At 34.9% G+C, this 13538-nt stretch overlaps 1 protein-coding gene across 1 annotated transcript; it reads left to right on the forward strand.

Moving 5' to 3' along the window:
- Positions 1 to 274: 274 nt before the first annotated feature.
- pdcd4a (programmed cell death 4a) lies at positions 275 to 12910 on the forward strand. Its single transcript, XM_026204441.1, has 12 exons — positions 275 to 496; positions 654 to 726; positions 5172 to 5471; positions 5753 to 5850; positions 6797 to 6910; positions 7636 to 7857; positions 8109 to 8206; positions 8835 to 8949; positions 9872 to 9979; positions 10310 to 10420; positions 11304 to 11443; positions 11595 to 12910. The coding sequence occupies exons 2-12, from the start codon at positions 681 to 683 to the stop codon at positions 11644 to 11646; spliced, it is 1404 nt and encodes a 467-aa protein (XP_026060226.1). The 5' UTR covers positions 275 to 496; positions 654 to 680; the 3' UTR covers positions 11647 to 12910.
- The last annotated feature ends 628 nt before the right edge of the window (positions 12911 to 13538 follow it).

Here is a 13538-nt window from a genome sequence, read left to right on the forward strand (position 1 = left end):
CCACCACTCCCCGTTCAGGCAGCTAAACTACGAATCCAGCGTTACGGTCAATGCTTCTCTCGTAAATATTAATTTGGTGATGCTGACGTTGCTTTGTACGTTTCCTGAAGCATTTGACATATCACTTAGACTAATTAATATTCATGACCCACAAGCGTCTCTCATTCGTCTACTGCCGAATGGTCCACATTATTACTGGACGAAGGACATAATTAATATGCATGAGGCTCACGCAAAGCATGTGTGACGTGCTATGAGCCGTCTCAAGTTGAAAACACAGTCCATGTTATTGCTCCTTCTCTGCAACGTGCGTGCTGCACTGCAAATGCAATATATATATATATATATATATATATATATTGTAGATCGTTTCGACTTGAATAATTAAACAAGTTATTTTTTGACGGATCTTCTTATTTTGCTCACTCAAGGACTGTTAAAATTACCAGCAATCCTACTGCTAGATTTTAAGTGACAATCGAGCCTTCAATTTAAGGTGAGGCTAAGCTCAATGCATTTAAGTCGTAACGTAAATTGAAACGGTCACATTACCTCTTCAGATTAAATACTACGGATTTTTTTTGCTTATGTAAACCGCTTGATTTTGCACACTTTATATTGATGTGGTTACTACTTGTTTCCGTGATCTGCAGGCTTAGGTGGACGGTAAACAACGTATAATGGCGACCGAGATTGAAGCATGGACCACTGGCCCTCAGAACGATGGTACGAACATTAAATATCCGGTTGTCCTAAAAATCTGCTCATTAATGCATTCAGCTTACATTTAGCTTATTAATGCATATTGTAGTTGGTCTTTTACCATGTCGTTTTTTGCAGACTATAGGCTTTAGTTGCAGTCATGTTCCACCACCGTGTGCAATGGCAGAAGGGTTGTATATCGCATATGTGGTATAAACTCTTGGAAAAATAAACGGTGCATTACTGCATTAAAACCAGGATTTCAGTGGATGTTATTTTGAAAGCATAAAGACGAAGTAAATTTTTAATGCAAAACTTTTTTTTCGGAAGTAATTTTAATTTCTCTATTAGAATAAATAAAGTGACCGAAACTGTATTGTTTCGTAGATTTTACTAAATGTACTGTCGTTCATAATGTAAACTCTACATTCTAGTTCCAAAAGATCGTTAAACGCAAGGAGCTAACGTTAGCATGACAAATTATCATATATTGCTGCCAGATTGGCTTAAGAACAAACCAGTATTGAATGGCAAGTTGTGACATTTCTTTTCTAACCAAATCTATTTATATATGATCTTGTAAACAATAAAAACATTAAATGTCTTTGTTAAGAATTTGCTTCAATATTTAACACTACGCCCCCTCGCTGAAATACCCGGATGTTTTTCTTTCCACGTGAGTTTGAGTAAGTGTTTTGTAGATTTCCTTTCAGAAATACATGAGTGCAGAGGTCTAGATCAGTGTTATAGATAATGGGAAAAAATTGTAAGAATATAAAATACAGATCAAAAACAATTTCCCTTAAGTTACAGACATACATATATTACATGACTGTTATTGTATATACATAAAAAAGAGACAAATATAAAATAATAAATCTGCGCTGCAAAAGGAACTCAAACAGAAATCCATGATAAATTACTGTTATTGAAAGTACCTACCACAGTCTTCCTTTATGACTTGTTTATTGACCTGGTCCAGTAATTTTACAGTCATGAGACTTGTTTTTTGATTGCACACAGAACTTGGCTTGGAATTTCTCTTATCTGATAGCTGACTTGAATCATATGAATCATAGTTGACCTGCGTGTTAAATCATCTGCATGATTTATTCTGTTTTCAATATTTGTGTAGTTATATTCAAAAGTATTATGTGTAAACAAAGGTAATTGCTTCAAAATTAAAATGTAATACGTTTTGGAAGGCTTACAATTAAAAAAATAATAATAAAAAAAAAACTCAGATTTGGGTGTTTTGTCACTTGGTCTATTTAAACTTTTGCCTTGTCACTGTTTTGTGTTTATATTGTTTTGTGTTTAATAAACAGTGCGTTTATTCTACAAGAGCTCATTTTAATGATTATGTTGGCATTCTGTCCTTCTCTTTTCTGGATTGGATCCAGTTTGATTAGTTTGATTAATAGCAGGCGTAAATTACAATGAACAAAAAAAAGTAAATAAATATTCTAGTATGACACTTTTCATTGGGGTTGATGTATTTATTTACACAACCGAGAAAAGAGTGTCAATGTAAATTTAACCCTTTAACTGCCTGCTCAACCAAATGGTTGATTTGTCACTTTATGGTAAACGTAGAAAAGCTAAGCTAATGTTTTCAGATAATCCTTTCTGCTGTCAGAATGTACTATTTGCTGAGAAATATAACTTTCTGATCATTCATTATAGTTCATATTTTCTGATTTCCATAGTATGTGTATGAATTCCGGTACTTTTGCCATAAAGTGACATATCAACCATTTTGTAGAGGCCGATATTTTAAAAATTATGGGACGTGTTGAAAAAAAATACATTGAGTGTGGTAACTAATGACATAAGGAGATAAGAAATGAAAACAAAAAAAATTTCAAATGCTTTTTTCTTGGTGGGGCAGTTAAAGGGTTAAGCAGATTTGTTATTTGCATACATTTTGAGATGTTTTGCATCTACAATTTCTGTGATTATTTAGCAGCCCCCCCCCCCTGCAATTTTGCAGCAAGCAGTAAAAGTAATTTTTTTCAGTTGCAATCAGATGTGTCATTGCAGATGTGATTGCAATCACATAAATGTGAAACAATACCTCTCATAAAACGTGAGTATATATGTTGCATAGTGCTAGCAAAATATTGTGTACCAATCAGTACTGGAGGAAAAAAATAGTTGTCTAACACACTTAAGATGTACTTTTCTTATACATTTTTCAGATTGCATTTGGGCAGGTTATAATTTAGCGTGCCACAAACAGATGAGATCTTATTGACCCCATACTTCTGAATAACCTCCTATTTGTGGATTCCTGTTTTTTTTTTCATGTAGTCATAGTGCATAATGTGTAATGCACAGACTTGCGAGACACATTTGCACTACAAACTGAATGTGTTGTTGTAACGTGGGTTTAGTGTACACCCTCATAAGATGTCAGAGGTGAATATGCCCATAGTTGACAAAAACAGATAAGACTTTTACTTTTATCACAGCAAATTCTCCTTCTTGACAGTTAAACCATTTGTTAAACACACCCACCACACCTCCTGGTGTCCCACTTACTTAGTACTCAAAACAAAAAGAAACCAGCAATGGGTACTACAGAGCTCCAGAGGATAACTTTTAGTGGATATTTCTGCAATATTTCTGCTTTGCTGTGTATTTTGTGTTGCTGTTCTTGGCACTTATACAGATTTAAACACTGTAGTAACTAAAATGTGGTTTCTCGTCTGATTATAAGTAGTATTTAGGAAGAGGGTATTTATTACCATGTAGTCCACTCCTACTCCTACTTTCTCCTGTGAACGTGTCACCCCACACCCCGCCCATGCGCACTGTACACTGCTATATGTAGAAAGGCTTGGCAAGAGCACCAGCTCTAGCACCAGAAATGAGCAACGTCAGCTTTTCTGCCTTCTGTGCTACTGCCTTTAGTTATCCTTCTGTAATCTTGTGAAAACAGAGATACAATTTTGGGGTTTACATTCTAACATTGTTAGAAACCTGTGCGCATTGTTGTTTTGGAGCCTGTCTCTTTAAAACTGAGTAGATTGATTGAGATTATTTTTTGATTTGAGTTAAAAGTGGACTCGTCACTTTTTTATGTTATTTATATTATTATTATAGTTTTTATTCATGTATTTTATTATTATTTTAGGGGATTCTTTTTCAAGGTTTATCTGATGTGAATGTGAAATCTTACCAGGTGTGCTGGAAAGACAAATATTTCTCCATAACTAAATGTTCCAATCATTTATGATGCAATTTGAAATAATAATATTTGTTCTGTACAGGTTTTGTAAATGTTTAGTTAAAGTGGTATGCCTGCTACGTGATGTCTGAACTTACCTTTTGACATAAAAATGTAAATTGCAAATGGAAAATTGTTGGGCTTGTATTTTTCATAAGCCTTATTTGTATATTTAATATTTAATTTCTTATTTCTCATTTGTTCTTTTACTATGCACATTTTTTATGTGAAGCAACTTAATAAATGAGGAATTTTGAGCAATTTGTCATGAGCAGGGTTTCTACGGGTCTTTAAAAATGTCTTAAAGCGGAGTAGAAAATCTGAAATTCACAAAATTATGGCACTGAATGTTGCTTTCACTGCAAAGGAAAGAAAGATATAATACCATCTTTAGTGTTTGTTCTTGTTTCCCAATTCAAATATACAAGCAAACCATCTTAAATCAAGATACAAAATGAAGGCATGAAGTTACAAAATTAAGTGAATGTGTGCTTAAGACAAGAATACATATCTGTAAATGGGGTATGAAAATTCAATTTAAAGGGAATGTGCATTAGCAAATATTTTCCCTGGGTTTAATCATAAAGTAACTTCATTTTGAGAAATTTCCAGAAGACATGTCATTTTGCTTTTCCAATAAATGCATCTTTACATTTGCCCTGGAAAACAAGACAAAAATCCTGAGAAAGATAATGTGTTTTTTTTTTAGATTTAGTTTGACCATGTTGTGAGACGGTACAGTAAAAAAATTTGGTTCTTTCCATATTCTAGTGGTTGCGAGCAGAGTTTATTATGTCTTCAATATGCTCTTATAAAAACCGCAGGACAGAGGCCTTTGCATGTTCTCCCTGTGTTTGCTTGGGTTTCCTTCCAGAGCCCAGAGGCATGCAGAACAGGTTTATTGAACAATCTAAATTGTCCCAGGACTTGTGTGTAAAGACAAGCCTTGTGTATGGATCAACTTGTGTATGGATTAACTGGTTCTCACCAGGAATATAGCCATATTTACTGGATTGGAGCGAAAGAAGCAAACAAACAAACATAAAACCTTCAGAAACCCTGGTAAATGTAACCGTATTTATTGTAGAAATTGCAAGTTCAAAATGTAAGCTACATGAAAAAAGAAACTAAAATACTGTGAAATGCAGAGAAGAAATCAGATGTCTACGGTGTTTAGCTGGTAACGTATGCTTGGCCATTTATCTAAATAGTTGTCCATTCGGTCTGTCTTGTACAGGCGTGTTCTCACTTGAGCAAGGGAAGGGTGAGGAGGATGAGTCTTATGGCAGTGAAGATCTGAATGAGTTGGAGGTGAACGGGAACTGGACCCCTCAGGAGAAGGCCCTGCACGAGGCCAGACTGAAAGCTAAGGCTAAGCGGCGCCTGCGCAAGTCATCATCCCGGGATTCCAACCGGGAATCAATCTCTGATTCCCTTTCAGGAGAGCTTTCTACCGATCCACACAGCCCCAAGGGCAAAAACGCTGTAAATGACAGAAAGTCACGGACTGGAAAAGGTCGGGGACTGCCGAAAAAAGGTCAGATTGTGAAAAATGAATTGTTTTTCCCAAGTGCCTAATTTTAATGGTAACTCAAGTTATATCATCAAGATGTGGTTATTTTTGTTTATTACATAATTCTTGATTTTTCTTGTTCTGTAATTCTTAGTTTTTAAGTTAAGCGAAAAATAAGATAAGCGATATAACCGGCACCATTTATATTGTGGTGTCTATTGGATAAATGTTTATTGTTCAAGGTCTGTCTACTTTCCGCACTTGGCTTTCAGCTAGTGTTTTAAACTGATTGCTCTTATGTATAGGTGGAGCAGGTGGTAAAGGTGTGTGGGGAGCAGCGGGTATGGTATATGAGGTGGAGGAACCTGATGCTAAGGACCCCAACTACGATGAATCTTCACAAGTAAGTGTATGGCTACATTTCAGTTTTACAGGTTACATGAAGAATACTAGTATACCTCACTTAATGGTAGATATAGTATGTATGGGTTATAAAAAATATTTGTCTACAGGCATCAGAACTCTTGCAAATATCGTGCAAATATTTTTTATAATACAAAAATGTTTTTAAACAATTGTTTAAACATTGTTATCAACAATGCCAGTTAACACAATTAGGACTGGAGGTTTATTTAGAAATGAAAGTTGTCAACATTTCCTCCCCCTCATGTCATTCTTCATGATTTTTAAGCCTGATTCAGACTCTGAGAATGTTTATAAATGAGAGGATTGTAACGTTGCACATCTTTATTATGATCCAACAGCAATATAAGTGAGAAACCATAATAGGACTCCTTAAGTGAGATTTTAGTGAACTTGCAAGAAGTTTGACTAAAATGCAGGAAAAATGATTTGAGGCTCCTGTTTTTATATATATATATATATATGTATGTATGTATATGTCCCAGATCAAATATAGCAACGTGTCAGTAGCATTAAATATCACAGATTCTTGCATTATGACAATGACACAACCACTAATGAGGTGTGATGTTTGGACTGGCATGAGTGTAAGTAAATAAAGTAGAGTGAATTATTTCTTAAAGAGATGTCCATTAGAAATAATCAGTGTTTCAGCAGAGCTGACTGGGATGTGAGCTAAAAGTAATTCTGGCAAGCATGCTGTTTGAATATCGCAGTGATGTTAATCAGTGCACAAATTAAAAAGCAATTGCCTGTAGCATTGTCTTGTTTCCTTGAAAGCTCTGTGAGGCCAGATGCATGATGAAAGCAATGTGTTATTTTTATTGTAGTATATACTTGTTGTTTCCTTATTTATTTTGCCCCTTATTTACAATAAAGGTGTATTTTCTAGTGTGAGTTTTTTTTTTTGTTTTTTTGTATTTCAGGGAGACACCGTATATGCCACAGTAGTACCAGAGCTGGACGAGAGAGAACTCGAGAAGACCATCAACCCCATTGTGCAGGAATACTTTGAGCATGGAGACACCAAAGAAGTGGAGGTGAGCTGTAGTTCATCACAAAGCCAGATACCAATTAACAGAACCTTTGTTTCAGTGTAATGTAGAGGAGAAAATGTTGGCTACAATGTGTGTTAAACATTCCATACCTATTAATTGTTTACTCTTAGAATAGTGGTTCTCAAACAGAAAACTGGAGCATACTAGGGGGCATTTAAAAGCATTAAAATAAGCTTAAACAAGTAATTTTAAATCAAGTTAATTTCTATTTTTAGTTCACAAAGTACATTTTCTTCTCCTTTGAAGATCCAGGGTTCACACTAGCTTGGACAACTAAGATATATGAGGAAGCCTAATTTAAGGTGGGATTTCTAGAGAGGGAAAAGTTATGTAAATTAATAAAATTCCATGGACAGTGTTTTTGTAACTTAATTTTATGGTTATGCCAAGCTCTAAAATAATTTATCATTTAGAAATTGTGACAAATCCGGGAAAAAAAAAAATACAAAATAAATGAAAAGTTAATAGATTAAAGGAAGCCAGATTCCTGAAGAACATTCAGATATATTTAAATGTCTGGAATCCTGAAATTTATAAGGGGGCACTGAAGTCAAAAAAGGTTTTAAACCCCTATATTACTGCATCATTATATCACAATTGGTGTATTATACAGTATTTTAAATACTCATTAGAAAGGAAGCATTGAATACACAGTTTCCACAGTTTCCACAATTCCACAGTTTCCTATTTCCTCCTTTGTCTGATAGATGCTGCTCAAAGAGCTGAACTTGGGGCATCACAAATATGAGTTCTCCTCTCTGGCTGTGTCTCTTTCTCTGGAGGGCAAGGCCAGCCACAGAGAGCTCACATCTCGTCTCCTCTCTGACTTGTCTGGGAAGGTGCTTTCTGAGAAGGACATGTCACGTGCATTTGACAAAATGCTTAAAGAGCTGCCAGACCTCATCCTGGATACACCGGAGGCCCCACAGGTTGTAAACCCAATTATACTGTAAAGTCCACAATGTAAGAAATTTAATGAAACGGGACAGCATGTAATTAAAGGAACAGTTGACCCAAGAGTAAACATTATTTATTCACCCTCATGTTCTTCCAAATATGCCAGACTGGGGAACACAATAGACCATAAAAATAGTCTTTTAAATGGAATTAAAGCATATATATATTATATTTTAATATGAAATACATTCCTTATATTACCTGGTTCCTTTCCTTTCCTCAGATGCTTGGCCAATTTATTGCACGAGCCATTGCTGACCACGCTTTACCGATGAGTTTCCTTGACTGTTACAAAGGCAAAGTAGATTGTGACCATGCCAGGTGAGCTTGATGTTACTTTGGCAGTCTTATATTGGCTTATTTGCTTGGATATTCACCAGCAGTTTTTGGTTTAGATTCTGAATTAGAATTAGTTTGAAGTTTGAAGACCAATATTATTTAAATAGAGGGAGTCACAATGTGATTTGCATTCTGGATCATAATGGGAATTGTGGCGGGAATTTACCACCTGCCACTAGCCAGTTGTCAATGCAGTGGCAGGTAATTTGGCCTTGTCTGTCAGTAGCTATGGTGAACTGTCTGTGATTGGTCAATGCTTTTGCTTTGTTCCAATGGTGCATGTTTGTAAAAGTAGCATTTCGTCTTTCCTGGAAGGACCACAGACGTAACAAGTGGAATAATGTTTGCCATTCACTTTAGTAGGTTATGTCATACTATTTTTACATATTCAAAATAAAATCCTTATGTCTAAAAAAAAAAAAAAAAAAAAAGTGTAGAAGCAGTTAGGGTAATTTCCCACCCTACATGGGGTTCTAGATTGAATATGCAGTTCCTTTTGTTTGACATGTGAAATCAGACAAAATGAGCTGCATGTATTTTTTCCTGCATTATCTGCTTCTGACTTGCTGCCTTACCCTGGCTTTCATGCTATTCCCCTGTTCAATATTAGAGCTGCACTGGACAGAGCATCAGTTCTTCTCTCCATGAAAAGAAAAATCATGCGGCTTGATAATGTGTGGGGAGTAGGTGGCGGCCAGAGGCCTGTCAAACATCTCATCAAGGAGGTGAGGTATCTCTGTATTATTACTTGCATCCTCTTTTTTTAACTAATTACTTTCAAAACATAGTGTAAATATTCAAAAAATTATAAGTAATAGTAATAAGTAATACATATTCAGCTTTAATCAGTAATTTTAATGGCTGTAAGGACTGCTTGTTAATACTGCAAATGCTTGTTAATACACCCTTAATCACACCCTTTTTCTTTGATTAATTGCACACTTTAACTTGAAATTAAACAGACGATTTATCTTGTTTCAAATGTTTTTGTCATTATTTGCTTTGTCAAGCAAAGTAAACAAAAAGATTATAGGGTGATTCTCAAAAATCTGTTTTCTGTAAGATAAATTTAGATGTCTTTCCAAAAAATGACACTTAGAAACTCCAAAAGGACACCAAAGGAGCCCATATAAGAATATATGAAAGAAAAAAAACCTGAATTTTATAGTATGTGTACAGTGCTAGAGCAAAGAGCCTATACATTTTAAAAAAGTACAGTTGCAATACCAAACAGGACCACATGAAGATGCCAAAAAACAACAACCTTAAACCAACCGCCTGCTGACTGCATATGTCTACTACTACTGTAGACCGATCCATTCATTATTGTGAATGGGTGTGGAATAAAGAAATAAAGAAATATATATATATATATAATTTTTTCTACATTTTCATGCAAAGGTGTTTATTAATTCATCAACTCGTTTCTCCAAGTAGAAACTATTATAAAGTCAGTCATAACTATATATATATATATATATATATATATATATATATATATATATATATATATATATATATATATATATATATATATATATATATTCTGCCCAAAAAATTGGGTTGGTACAATAGTAACCCATTTTCTCATTTCGGAACATGCCACTTATTTCCTGTCCATAAATTATGTTGCTGTTTGTTTTACAGATGAACCTATTGCTAAAGGAGTACCTGGTGTCAGGTGAGCTCTCTGAGGCTGAGCACTGTCTGCGAGATCTAGAAGTGCCACACTTTCATCATGAACTGGTCTATGAGGTATAAAGTTTGAAGTGTGAATAGCATGTTCACTAGTTATGTCATGAAGATTTTCACTGTTTCTTTTATAAAATGGTGTTTTACCATCAAGTCTACTGACTTGGAAATATCAGTATCACAAACATTGCTTCTTGGTTTTGCCCATTACAGAAACTAGTGCGGTAATATGCACTTTCCTTTACCCTAGTTAAGGTCTCTTGTTGTACCAGCACATTTTCAACATTTTCTTTGATAATAAAGTGCATTGTCACGTTGCACAAGGACTTGCTTTTCCTTATTCCTCTTCCTGTCATTTTCCTTGTTTCTCTCATCTGTTTGTTGTTGATGTAGGCTGTGTTTATGGCACTGGAGTCTACAGGTGAAACAGCCTTACAAATGATGGTCAAACTTCTCAAGGCATTCTGGCAAACTGGCCTAATCACTCTGGACCAAATGAACAGGGTTAGTACTAACTTTTATTTATTTTCTTATGTGCTATGGTGATTCTAAGGTTGCAACATAACAGACATAAAGACAAATCATTTTTTTTCAGTGTTTTGAAGGACATCTAAATAAAAGATCTAAGGCAGTGACTTGATTCAGTTAATTGGTTGTTGACTGGATGGAGGCAGATCTGAATGCAATTTTTTTATTTATAAAAGTCTATTTTAAGAAAGCTGAAGAGTGATACCCATGCATGGACAAATTGTTTGCATTGAAATGCATTTAGAAAATTTCCATTTAATGCAGGCTTAAATGATTGTTGTTGTTGTTGTTATTTATGTTTTAATTATTAACAAACAGATGGCTCTGTAATATTAGTATAATGGGGGTTACACCCACTGACATCAAAATTTGTATGAAACACAAAAAGTGATAGTGGATGGAGATTTATATCTAATATCTTTTCTAGTATCTTTTCACCAGATCACTACAAAGGTAGTTTTTCCAGTCATCACCATCATCTTTGAACCATACTTGTATTCAGAAGTCTATTGACATACAACTTGACTTGGTAATTGAAAGTTCGCAGGTTGGAACCCTGCAGAGGACAATCTAAAAGCCATTATTTTTGTGATTGTGAACAGAAACAAAAGGGCAACCCTGTAGTGAGGAAGTATTGTTCGTTCACTTAATTAATTCATTCATTTCCATAATTTTAATGAACTGGCTTTAAAGCTTTCTGTTTATAACAACGGCTTTCAAATCAGTTATTGATTTCCACATAATTCAATACATAATTTGACCAGATTGAATATATAATTGCTATGACATGGTTGGCAACGTTTTTTTGAACAGTGACGCTGTTTGTGAGAGGATTATTGAGTTTGCATGTTTCACACAGGGCTTCCAGCGTGTATATGACGAGCTGCCGGAGATCAACCTGGATGTGCCTCATGCGCACTCCATTATGGAAACCTTTGTGGACCTTTGTTACCAAGAGGCAGTGATCACTAAGCAGCTGAGAGATTCCTGTCCAACCAGGTCAGAGACTTGTATCTTCCTTGTTAACCGATGTTCCGCCATATGTAAAGACTGGAGAATATGATTGTGATGTTTTGTTACCATCTGCTACATAATGGTAGTTCTGTTCCTGTAAACACTAGCGTTGTAACATGTTCCTTGTGGCCAATAGGGGGCGTAAGCGCTTTGTGAGTGAGGGCGACGGAGGCATCGTGAAAAGCTAGAAGATTTGGTCAGAGCTCCGGCAGGCCCTGATGATGAGCAGCCTGGGATCTCCTGCACTTCCCTGGGAATCTGTCCTCACTGTCTTCATTGCTCATCCTCGGAGTACACAGAAATATTCAGCCTCAGAAACAATATCATTGTGTAGAAGAGTGACAACTGAGAAATGCTGTACTCTCCTCTATTACAGGATTGTTTCATTTTGTTTGTGAATTTATGTTCGATTGTATGCAGTATAAGTGCTGCAGCGGAAGAAAAAAAGTGGGGAAATCAGCAGCTTCAGATGGCCATGAAATACAGTTTGGTTTGAGGGATTAACGTTGCTTTTTTCAGCTTAAGTTGTTTTTTTTTTTGTTGTTGTTGTTCACAAGGGTTCACTTGTTAGTGTTCACAGTGGTCAATCAATGTTTTGCTTTTCTTTACAATTGAATTCATAAAATATGGAGCACGTAAACTAATGTATTAAATTGTGCTACCCAAATGAAGTGTTTAATCAAACTGTTGGGCCAAAATACAATATTTTATGAAGCGAATGGAGACACTTCTATTGTTTTTTTTATTTTATTAGTAGTAATTATTGCATGTTTATCTTCAAATTTGTCTTATTACTGCATAAAGAAACCCACTTTTTCAGATTCACAAGGTTCTGGGACATTGCTTGGTTAATTAAAGTCTCTTTTTTCGGTTATTCATGATTTATACCTTATGCATGATGAAAACTATTTTAATTTGAATGAGTTTATGGATCGTTTTGACATCAAGAAGAACCTTTGTATGTTTAAGCTTCCAAAGAATGGAGGAGAGAGCATCATCACCTCTCAGTCACGGCTGATGCCTGAAAGACTACAGTCTCCCATTTTCATAGCAGCTCAAGTTTTGTACCCTCTTTGTTTGAAGGTAATGTTCAGAACAATCATTTTAATTTTCAGTTATTTTCTTTATTTGGACGAGGAAAACTGGTTAAATTGTGTCAGTGCAGAGTAAACAATTGTAAGTTAAAAAAAAAATTGTGTATAATTTTTGAAGTGGTAAACTTTTCTGCAAATTTCCACCAGTTTCACTAGTGAAACACTTGTGGTTTCAATTATATGATGGAGAGAAACTACTAAATTTAACCAAAAGTACTTTGTACATGCAATCTGTCTTTGTATCTGTTGATGGGACACTTTTTCAAAACATTTTTTTTTTTGTCAACTAGCATTTACAGAGTTCCAGCATTAAATACATTTTGACATTAAATTTAATAAAAATTCATAATGCTCATAATCATGTTTCTTTGTGTGAGTTTATTTTATATATATATATATATATATATATATATATATATATATATATATATATATATATATATATATATATATATATATATATATATATATATAGGCATTTTTGAAAGGCAGTTTTTGAAGTGACTTACCTTTGGCAGGGTGGTGAAGTGCTAACCAGAAATGAGGGGCACAGCAGGACAGGATAGAACCCTAGTGCTTTTGAGTCTTGAGAACTCACGTCGCATGCTCTTGTTTTCTCTGTGCCCACAGATAATATTAAGGCAGTTTACAAATGTGATACTGATTTAATACAACAGTTCAAATAAATTGTAAGAATTTTCTCGGTTTCTTCAAGAGTTTCAAATATAGTAACAGCTCAGCCGCTTCACATCTATTAAAGCAAACATAGCCGAGTTTCATTCATTCAGTGAAAGTGTGTTTTTGAATGAATCTGGTCAGTCAGTTATTCATGGTTACCCATTCATAAAGACTTGCTTCCTTCCTAAATGAATCAGCCATTCGAACAAATCAATGTTCAATGATAAAAATCATTGAGTTGCCGCAACCTGCTGGCAGATTTAGTTAAATTTTTAGAGTATAATTTCAGTTATTTAAACAATTTAATA

This window comes from Carassius auratus, chromosome 26 (genome assembly GCF_003368295.1).
Source record: "Carassius auratus strain Wakin chromosome 26, ASM336829v1, whole genome shotgun sequence".
NCBI classification, from domain to species: Eukaryota; Metazoa; Chordata; class Actinopteri; order Cypriniformes; family Cyprinidae; genus Carassius; species Carassius auratus.

Coding starts and splice junctions, on each gene's coding strand:
- pdcd4a (XM_026204441.1), top strand. CDS start 681: ATGGCGACCGAGATTGAAGCATGGACCACTGGCCCTCAGAACGATG. Junction 10,421..11,303: donor CTCTGGACCAAATGAACAGG/GTTAGTACTAAC, acceptor TGTTTCACACAG/GGCTTCCAGCGTGTATATGA. Junction 11,444..11,594: donor AGAGATTCCTGTCCAACCAG/GTCAGAGACTTG, acceptor TGTGGCCAATAG/GGGGCGTAAGCGCTTTGTGA.